At 30.7% G+C, this 10,562-nt stretch overlaps 1 protein-coding gene across 5 annotated transcripts; it reads left to right on the top strand.

Annotated features, from left to right (window-relative positions):
• Positions 1 to 4,787: 4,787 nt before the first annotated feature.
• LOC129298390 (U11/U12 small nuclear ribonucleoprotein 25 kDa protein-like) lies at positions 4,788 to 7,661 on the top strand. Of its 5 annotated transcripts, none has more exons than XM_054936782.1 (6): positions 4,788 to 4,934; positions 5,746 to 5,888; positions 6,009 to 6,229; positions 6,375 to 6,480; positions 6,683 to 6,782; positions 7,360 to 7,661. In XM_054936782.1, exons 3-6 carry the CDS (start codon positions 6,040 to 6,042, stop codon positions 7,453 to 7,455), a joined length of 492 nt encoding a protein of 163 aa, XP_054792757.1. In that variant the 5' UTR covers positions 4,788 to 4,934; positions 5,746 to 5,888; positions 6,009 to 6,039; the 3' UTR covers positions 7,456 to 7,661. The 5 variants fall into 5 exon arrangements, with proteins under 5 accessions (XP_054792757.1, XP_054792760.1, XP_054792764.1 ...); XM_054936785.1 differs by having other exon boundaries at positions 5,746 to 5,878; XM_054936789.1 differs by lacking the exon at positions 5,746 to 5,888.
• The last annotated feature ends 2,901 nt before the right edge of the window (positions 7,662 to 10,562 follow it).

Raw genomic sequence — 10,562 nt, forward strand, 5'->3', positions numbered from 1 at the left:
ATGGTTTCTTTCAACTAGATTTTGTCATATACAAGACCTCTTCCTATCTCTTTTCCTCATTGTCTTATCTCCATCCTTCTATTCCTACATAGTAGAAAAATTAGATGCTAAATTCTTCTTTCCCTGCATAAAAGGAACATCACTTCAGGAAATAATTTAATAATATTTATATATTCAAATCCTTCTATTTTTTCTTGATTGCAACAGTTTAATTAGATGTTGGAATATTTATAAATATTTATAAATTTGCATTAATTAATAAGCTCAAATAGATTGGTCTTTTTATTTTTGTATAGACTATAATTAGTGAATCACATAAGTGAGCTCAATGGATAGAGGCCCAACCTACAATCTCATAACTATCAGTAATTTTTTATCTCTTAACTAACTGATTCAAGGGTAATGTGAGATTAAATAATTAATTAATTTATCAAAGCAGTTATTGATCTAGTCCATATAAGTCAATCAGTCAATTACTAAGACAAGACAAGACTTTTTAACTATCTTCATTATCTCTAAACTCTCTACAAACTAAAAGGGTCTAGTAGGTTGTGAATCTTTCTACACTCGAGATAATTGAGGAGTCATAATTAGACATGGATTCTTTAGATGCGCATATTATATCACTTAATCTTATTTATCTTATATGAATTAAAATACTAACGCTAACACATGGCATCAGAGTTAGGTTATGAATATTATTTTTTGTAGTATCTCAATTCAATATGCTTATGGAGATTATGATAAATGGGATAGAAATTCCTTTTAATTGAAATGCTTGATTTGTTTATTATGCTCATATATGTTCAGTTCTCCTTTTCCTTTATAATTGAAAATGATAATGAAATGAAATTAGATTCGTGAGAGATTCAATTATCCTTTATAAAGAAATCTTGATGGTTGTTGAATAATCTCAATAAAGATTAATGTAGCCATATGAATCAATTCCTCATGTGTCCCCATTTTTTCAAGATTGAAAACTTGTTTATGAAAGTATCTCTTGAGAAGCTGTATTCCATGTAGTGCAAGATGAGATATAATTTCTTTAGTGATACAAATAATTTCAAAACAATCCTCAAAATGGCTAGAGAGAAAAGGGAAATCTAGTGACTCATGAAGCCAAACAATAGTCAATTTAATAACGCATCTAAGTTTTGTTCTTTCCAATTCAAAAAGGTAAAAAAAGCCTTAGACAAAGTTAGTTTTTCTTGTCTTTTCATTTAGCACCAGGCTTGGCTTGTTTGTAAAACTTCTATTACAACCCTTAAAAAAATGATTAGCTTAACCAATAAAGGCTTGTAACTAATCCAAGTGACATGGAAATCAAAAACTAGAGAGCATTTAAATTATAATGGCTTGGAACAAAAGAGTGATTAGTAATTTCCACTGAAACTATAAATTTTGATGAATGACGACAAATCAAATAAAGACACTAAGAGTTGGTAGAGTTCATTTGAACTTTAACAATGCAAAGTCCACTTAGAGAGATAATGAAAATGGTGTTCAGGAGTGATTTCATAAAGATTGTTTAGTGATCTTTATGTGTTTAAGATCAAAGACTTTTGCTTTAAACTAGCCAAAAAAAGAAAGCAAAGCATGCACAAGATACTTGAAAAGATTTGGACATTCAACAATTTGACTGCAAAATGACTCATGTTTGGAACTTCATGGATTATATGAGAAAACGGAAGAGTGAGGGCAACAAATCAAGGAAACTTACATAAAACAAGTATTCATCCAATCATCTATACCTTGCAAAGCAATAAAAAGATCTATAACTTTCACATCCATCTCATTGCATAGCTTTACATAAGCTTTCAAAGATAATCACCATTTAATTTAGCCTAAAATAACCATATGCACAATAGGCAAACTAAGTATAGATGCAAAAAAAAAAAAAAAGCTTCCTATCAATATGAGACCTAAGAGTCAAAAAACATTGTGACAATACAACTATGGTGAATATAATCTATGCGAGTCAATACTAGAAAACAAGAGGCTTAGAGAGAGAGAGAAAGAGTATGCTAAACCTTAAACCAATAAACATGTGCTTACCTTGACTATCCCCTTGATCTTGAGGATGAAGTACATGGACGAGTTGAGGGTGCACTCATCCAAGTTCTCACGTTAGCTAGGGTAGATGAAGCAAGTAGTGAATATCTCCCTAGCTAGTGTTTAGATTCTTTAATTAGATCTCACACCAATCCTTGCATGATCCTCCAGGCGAATAGCTTCTTGATGGTGCCTCTGCATTCTTGATGAAGTACCCAAAGGCGTCGAAGTGGGTGGTAGACAATGAGCTAACATAGACAATGGACACAATGGCAGTGAAGGGTCTAGGATTGGTGAACCTGAAGTGCCTCTATGTTCTCAATAAAGTACCTAGAGGTGTGTCAAAGGGTGTGGTAGACAACAAGTCGATGTGGGCGATGGACACGATAGCAGCGAAGGGTCTGGGATCAATGAACTTGAAGATGATTCTGGACGAACGATCTTTATCATTCTCTACTTGCCTTTTCAAAATAGGGACATCTTGGTCAAGTGCAGAGATTATTTCATGAATAAAATATTCATTTTGATCCTTCAATTTAGCTTGGTCCTTAGGCATAATTTCCCTTTCAACTAAATCTTTTTTCACCCAATTCTCCCCATTAATTTTGATGTTTTTTAATGGATTTTTCATCAGATTCAAAACAAAGAAGCTTGAATTTCTTTGTCTCCCTAATTTAAAAAAATATTAAAAAACACACACACGAGAATGCAAAATGATGAACTCATCTTTGTGTAGGGTGTCTTCAAAAATTTCATTACATCCTATAGTTTAGAGGATATCCTACACAAAGATAACATGCAAGTATGCAAAATGAGAATGTTGGATGTGAGCTTTAGGGTTCAATTTACCTAAATTTTTGCTTATACATATTTTTTAATTCCTATATGATATGTGAAAAAATGTGTGTAATATTAACTAATGATCATTATAAATGACAATAAGATTATGTGGATCCTACGTGGCTTACTAAGGTGAGTTGACTCTTTTCTGACTCTCAAGGTAGGGGAAATAAGATGGGCCCAACTTGGCCCAACAATACATGTAAAATTGGGCCATCAACATTCTCCGTTCCGTCAATTTTAGTTGGGCCATTTTAAAAACTTGACTTTGAGTTCTTTTTTGTTGCCCAAGATATTCCTACAACTTGCAGTTGAGATTCATTGCGTGAGAAATCTAAACACCATTTAAAGAATTATCCTCTTTCAATTAATATTTTTTTATAAACACTTCCAGGAATTGAATCTTGGAATGATGCTTGAGAGATCCAGACTGCTCTCATCTTTGCCACATTCACTTGGTAAGATAACTTTTAATTACAGAAAAGGATCTTCATTTTCTACCATAACTTGACCGGCAAAAAAGATTTATATATATATATATATATGACTTTCAATTTTTCAAAAAAAAAAAAATGGTTACCTTGACCCGCGAAAAACAAAAACGGAGTAACTAATTGGACCAATTCTCAGTTTTTAACTTCCACCGGAAGTCGCAACTTGTTGCTCGCCTTGCCCCTGGAAATATAAACCTTCATTGATTTATTTTTATTTTTATTTTTTTATTTTTTGGGTTACAGTGGACGGTGGCCACCATGTTGGCAGCCATGTGCTGTTGATAATATTGTACTTCAAACGAAGGGATCCTCCCAGGCTCTGACAGGTAGGCTAGTTATATATTGACATTACCAGAGGCATGCGCAGCATGCAGATCATATACAATTAATGACACGTTCAAACTATTAAATTAATAATACGAGTCATCCCCCATTATATTAAAATGAAGGTGAAGTTTAAATAAAGATTAAAATTTAATTTTATTATTTTTTTAATATATATATATATATATATTAAAAATGTTACAAGTAGTATTCTTAATGTATAAAAAGTAATCTTTTAAATTTATAGCAATTGATATTTCATTTTTTTCTTTTTTTTGTAAATTTAATTTTGTTTATTTTATTTACTTTAATATAAAATTGATTTAACATAATTTAATAAATGTCAATGTAAAATATTTCATGATATTTTTTATTTTTTTATAATTATTTTGTTTATGTATTTATAAAAGATGAATTGTTTTTTTACCAATGTTTATATTTTATTACAAGTGAATATTTAATATATTTATATATGATATAAATATTTGTAAAATTAACATTTCATCATTTTTTATATATTTTTAACTATTATCTTCACTATTCATGTATATTTGTGTTAATATAAGAAAGAAATTATATGCTTAATCTTGTATATTTAAAAAGCTTGTTTCCAGCAATGTGAATATTTTATAGATTATTTATTTAATAATAAATTCTTATTATTACTATTATCAATGTATTAAAATTTATTTGTTATGACTTGATTAGATAAAAATATTAAGTATATAAAATTAAGTACATATATATTGTCCTTAATATGACGTAAGATGATGTGTTAATATATAGTGTTTTTTCAACTTTATTATTTTGGTTAATTTCATTCTTCTCCTCTAATTCTATTCATTATTCAACATGGCACAATTTTAAGGTTATTTTTAATTATTTGAAAAAATTGAAAAAAATAAAAAAATTAAAATTATATTTAGTACACCCAGAAGTTTAATACTATTTAATATGGAAGAGTCTGGTATAAATTTATAAAATAAATTTTATTATTTAGAGTAATTAATTTTGCTGTTTTAATAATTAATTTTGGGCCTATACCAAATTCTTCCGAAAATTAATTATAAACCCAGATAAAACCCTTCCTCGGGAGTAGCGGATCCAGTTCTCCTAATCGACGAACAAGCATCCCATACTCCGTTGGACGCCGTCCACCGTTGTCAGCCCTGCATGGTTGTTCTCGGGTTCGAATCCTAGGGCTTTTTCTACTCCCGAAATCCGGTGAGATTGATTTGTTCAATCTGGTGTTTTGAATCTTGATTTGAATTTTTCCCCGCGTCATCTGTTCCCGCTGTTCTTGCTTTCTTTTAAACTTTTCATTTTAATTTCGTTTTGAATCTGGTCGTGTAATCGTTCAATATTGACACCTTTGGATTTGGGAATATTTACATATTGAGTTTATTTTTTTTGTGCTAGCTTTTGCTTGAGTGGTGTGTAATTGGCTATTACACTTCTTCCCTCTTCATTTTGATTACTAGCGACTTGTATGGTTTGGATATTGTTTTTCCCCTGCAATGTTGGATTTGTTGTGTTTTGGCATTCTGTTTATTAATCTTTTTATATTATCATCAAATTTGGAAATTCTCAAGGTACTTGTGATACATGATCTCGTAAATGACTCGGCTCGAGTTATGTCAAAGTATCTGGAACAAAAATTAAAAGGACATTATATCAACTATGCATATTTCAAAGATTTCAGAGTGTAATATAGGTCCGCCTATGGATTCAATAGTGTTCATACAGCCAATAGGAGGAACATCATATCGACAATACTGTTTTTGTATTGAGCACAAGCACTAATCATCATTGGATTGCAACTGTGAATTTCTTCAGTTGAAAAATTAAAATCAATTTCTTTAGCATGTGTTCAACGTGCCAAATGAAAAGAAAGCTATTGTGACTTTCTAGTAATGCATAACTTCCTGCTCTTTTTTGTTTTGCGAATTTGGCTTGTCATATTGTAATGGTTGAATTGGTTGTAATGATTCATACATTTAGGACCAGTCCTGATGCAACTTAGTTACATGCTCAGGGTATAACTTTGGGTAAGTTTTGGGAATCATCAGTGTATATAAAAGTTGGAGAAAGCCACACTGTTCACAGAGCTTTGAAGAATGCTGCTTCCTTCCTCGGGCTCCATGGAATGTGTTGAGGCCTGACATAAAGTTACATTTGGTGATAGAATTTATCAAATTTTGGTGTTTATGAATCTTATAGAATTGAGGTTTTATGCTTTGATCTAGAAATAGTGGTGAAGTGTTATTCCCATTAGATAATCTTCTCCATCACTTGCAGACATTTGTAGTATAAGGAAGTAAGAGAGCTAATGGAAGAATATAGCTCAAGCAGTGTGAAGAAGGCAAAACTGCAATCTATGCTCACTGCCCTGCTAGAAGATCCCATACTCACTGATGTCCCAAAGAAGCCAACATTGGCTGATGTGGACACTCTCATCAACCTTGAGCTGGGTAGTGCCATGCGCATTTCTGTTCTCAAACTAGATGGAACATCGTTTGGTAATACTTGTCTTTCATCCCGCACCTTTTCTTTTTGGGAGCCTACTCAATCTGCTTTTTCACTTTGTTTCCCTGCAAAATGAATGTGGATATGGGAAAGAGTTAATGCTCAATTGGGTTGAATCTTTTGATTTTGGTGGTGAAGATGTGACAGTGATGAACTCAGCGACAGTCAAGGATTTGAAACTTGCGATTAAGAAGAAAGTAAATGACATGGAACAATCCAAGATGGGTCACCGCCATATATCTTGGTGAGATTGAGGTTCTTTTCCTATACTTTTATTAGCAATGTTGGAAATTTCTTAGAAAAAGCTAATATTTTGGGATTAAGTTTTTGGATAACTCTATATTGCACAATGTATTGTCTCTACTTTGTTAAGAAAAGAAAAGGAGAGAAAAATTATTGACATTGTTTTTTATTTCTTTTTCACTGTAAAAATAATGGAATCGCAGGAAGCACGTCTGGGCTAATTATTGTCTGTCATACCATAATGAAAAGCTCCTTGATGATGGGTTTGTGCTTCAGAATTTTGGTATTCGAAATAATTCTCAGGTTTGCCTCATAAACTTTATGTAAGAAGAACTTTCTTTTTCCTATAATTTTGCTTCCTTGTGGCATTCTCTTTTCTAGTACATTCAACTTCTAATTTCATTAAAATCTTGAAGGAATCTTTCTTGTGGAATGGAATTATGCTCATTCTCATATTTGTGGGCACAAAAACATTATGAAAATTTCAGATATAATTTGTTTTAGAAAATGTTTTTGATTTGTTTACATGTTACATTCTGTTTGCAAATAGGGGCATGACATTTTAAATTGTTGCGTTTCTTTTCGTATATTGAAGTGCATGCTGATTCAGCTTAATAAAACCCATCATTTTATGGGGCTGCTGTGATCAGTATTCAGCTAGTATGGTGGCTTCATTTCTTCACTTTCTCTTGCTTTTATAATGTTAGTTTCGTATGATTATTTTTTTTAAAGATATTCTGTTCGCGTTTTTTGGGTGTAAATTTGAATATTGTAAATTCGTTTAAGTTACTTCTCGTTTGTTTGTTCATATTGAATTAGTCTTGACGAAATAGAGTGGAGCAATGTTGTAATAAATTAATGGTGCATTATGCCCATGCAGGTACATTTTGTACCCTATGTCATGACAAAAGAATCTCAGAGACACTCGAAGAGGCGAAAACATCGATTCTTTCATGGCCTTAATAAGCTTTCTTGATCAAGCGTATGTTCTTATCAGGATTCAGGGGTGTAAGATTTAGGAATGTGGGGTTTGTACAGCCTTTGGCTCTTTATTCTCATGAACCAGATTTCGGGGTTTGTTTCCCAGATGTTTATATCCGGTTCTATTGTACTAACACTAGCAAGGTGAAGATTATTTGGCTTCACAGCTTCAATGTTCACTGTTGTTCAACTTATTTGCAACCTCGTGGCCTTGTGAGACTAGTAGCTTCATTACTTAGTGTTGCACAAAGTAGTATTCAAATCGCACCATAAAGGGACATGGAAATTTTACCCCATGGCATGAACTATGCTGATGTTGGTGTTCTGTTAATATGACATAGCTTGAGACCTTCTTTGCTGCCTGAACAACCATTAATTGTGACATTAATCACTAACAATTTTGCCGTTGTCTTGAAAAGGGGAGGAATTAATTGTGTGCTTCATTACCCACTACTATGATGTTAATTATGACATTATTAGGGGTCAAAATTGAAAAATTGCTGTGATTTTATATGCTTTCAATTAAATAACAAATAAACACTTTATTTAGGGGCGGAGGGAGTAGCGAAGAATTCATGACACATCAATTATGAATTACCTTTCCCAGCTTCATGCTGAGATTCCAAACGAAGGCAATGTTAAAGCATAATAGTACAGAGCTTAGACAGCAAAAAGTTAAGCATGCTACAGAAGTTTCCTCTGCTACTAGTAGTGATGAGTGACATGTTTGCAACCAGGTGATCGAGAAATTACAAGTTAAATCTTTTAAACTCAAGCCATACTTTAGTATTAAATTGAGAATTTTCTAACAAATGTCAGTGAAGCAATTTATCTTTGTCTGAAACAGCAAAGATTTACTGAGGTATTTCTGACTCTTAAAAGGGAGCACCATAAAATTGTGTCAGGGTAGAATGGTTCATGGATGCGACATTTTCTATGGTGATTTTCCCAAGGTGGAGTTCTCCAGGTGATGCGATTTAGTAAAAGTTATGTAATCAAAATATATCCTGTTTAATAAGGAAACATATGATCTTATTTATGAGCGTTATTCAAATGTTTTTTCCCCTGAATTTTCACTCGTCTTTAAAATAAAAAACGGAGAGGCAATATGCGTTGTGCAAGGCCTTCATTTATATCTATTTATATATACAATATAGGAAAGTGATTAACTTGTATTATTTGTAAGTTATAAATAATATAACCCATTTCTTAAATTTCATATGATGCTGGTGGCTCACACTAAGTAAAGAAGTTAATTAAATTTCATTCCTTTAAAATTTGAGGGGGAAAGAACAATTTCAAATAAAAAATACATTATATATCATAACTAGTATAGTTTAATTATCAAATTTTATGTAATATAGGTGATTTATACTTAAAAAATAGATGCTAATTAAATTTCCCTCCTTTAAAATAGGGGAAAAGTTAAATCACAAGTCTCAAAAGTGTTTTTAGACAAGAAAATGAAAATTCATTTGTCATATTTTCTTTCAAGAAACATTTTTTATATACCAAACGTGCAATAATGTTTTTATTTGGAATATTTCAGTGATAGTTTTTTTCAGAAAAATAATAATAAAATTATTTTAAATTATATAAATAACAAGCTGGTTCTTCAAAATATCATAATTCTATTAAAATTTTTAGGAACTTCTTTATCAATAAATTTTAAATTGAAAAAATAATTTTATCCTTATTAACAAGTTGTAATTTCTTGATCAACTCTTGCACTTTTTTGAATAAAAGTTGTGATTCTTTGAATAAAAGTTATGAATGAGGTTTGTTATTTTAAAAACTTGCTTTTTAATAATAGAAATTATATTTAACAAATTATAATTTCTTATTCAATTCTTGCGATTCACATAACAAAAATTATTATTCTTAAGAAAAAAAATTTGATTAAGGCTTTAATAATAGAAATTATAATTAACAAGTTGTAAATTCTTATTCAACTTTTTTGTAGAAAAAAGTTATGATTTCTTAAATAAAAGTTGTGATTGGGGCTTATTATTTTCAGTAAGAGTAAAATGATCTTTTCACTTTAAAATTTATTGACATAAAGTTTCCTAGAGACTTCCTTAAAATTATGATATTTTAAGAGATCAGATTATTATTTATATAATTCGAATAAATTTTATTGTCATTTTTTTAATTTTTTCTGCCAGCACTAAACCTACAAAGTGTTACTGTGTGTTAGCAGGATGTGGAGGAAGGTGATTATTTTTGTCAAGTTGTTGATTAAAAAAATGCTAACTTTTCTTACATTTAAGTTGGTGGGGATATAGTGTAATTAAATTATAAACCCCCCTGCCAAAGAACAATATTCATTTGTCTCAAGTTATTATTAAATAATATAATAAAAGCTACTTTAGTTAATAAAGATTTAACTCATAACGTACAAGATCGTTTGTTTAAATTCAATTACTAATATGAAATTATTACTTATGAGTAATTTATAAATATCTTGATAAATATTTTTTGAGTTTAGAAAAATGCCTTCGCTAAGTTTTAAAATCTAACTCACTTAAACTTTATCTTATAAAAAAAATTATTAAATAATATAGGGAGGCATGGAGCAAGAGGTGGCAGACAAAAGGCACAAAGCCCACAGGTAATCATCTATCCATCATCTATAACCCCATGATCACCTTCTTCATTCAGGTCCAGAAATTCATGCCAAAAAAATAAAAAAGAAAAAAGCAGAAGAAGAAAAGTGCAACAACTTAGGTTGCGACAGAAGACATGTCGTTATCATGCTTACCATCTTAATTAATTAGTTTCAGAAACCTTTGTGTGCGTCTCTCCTCTATTTCTTCTAGAAGGTTAATTTTGTTTATTTAAAAAAAAAAGCACATGTATTTCCATATGTGTGGGTATATATATATATATAGTGAATTGAAAAGCTACTAGAAAATATAATTATTTATTAAAATAATTGCAGGACCAGTAATGTGTGCTGGAATGTCATCAAATTTATTTAATAGTGTCAACTATGTAGTTTCTCAGTAATTTTTTTGGGAGAATGATAATTAAGGACCTGCTAAGAATATTAATCCTAATTACAAACTGTAAAATTTTGAAATCAGAGTTAAGGACCATGGT

This window comes from Prosopis cineraria, unplaced genomic scaffold (assembly GCF_029017545.1).
Source record: "Prosopis cineraria cultivar Desert tree isolate PC_DT_omini unplaced genomic scaffold, ASM2901754v1 PC792, whole genome shotgun sequence".
Classification (NCBI taxonomy): Eukaryota; Viridiplantae; Streptophyta; class Magnoliopsida; order Fabales; family Fabaceae; genus Prosopis; species Prosopis cineraria.

Bases quoted from the DNA above. Each gene is read 5' to 3' on its own strand.
- LOC129298390 (XM_054936782.1), top strand. From the start codon at position 6,040: ATGGAAGAATATAGCTCAAGCAGTGTGAAGAAGGCAAAACTGCAATCT. The intron at 6,481-6,682 runs GTGAGATTGAGG...ATGGAATCGCAG, and splicing joins GGTCACCGCCATATATCTTG to GAAGCACGTCTGGGCTAATT. The intron at 6,783-7,359 runs GTTTGCCTCATA...ATGCCCATGCAG, and splicing joins GTATTCGAAATAATTCTCAG to GTACATTTTGTACCCTATGT.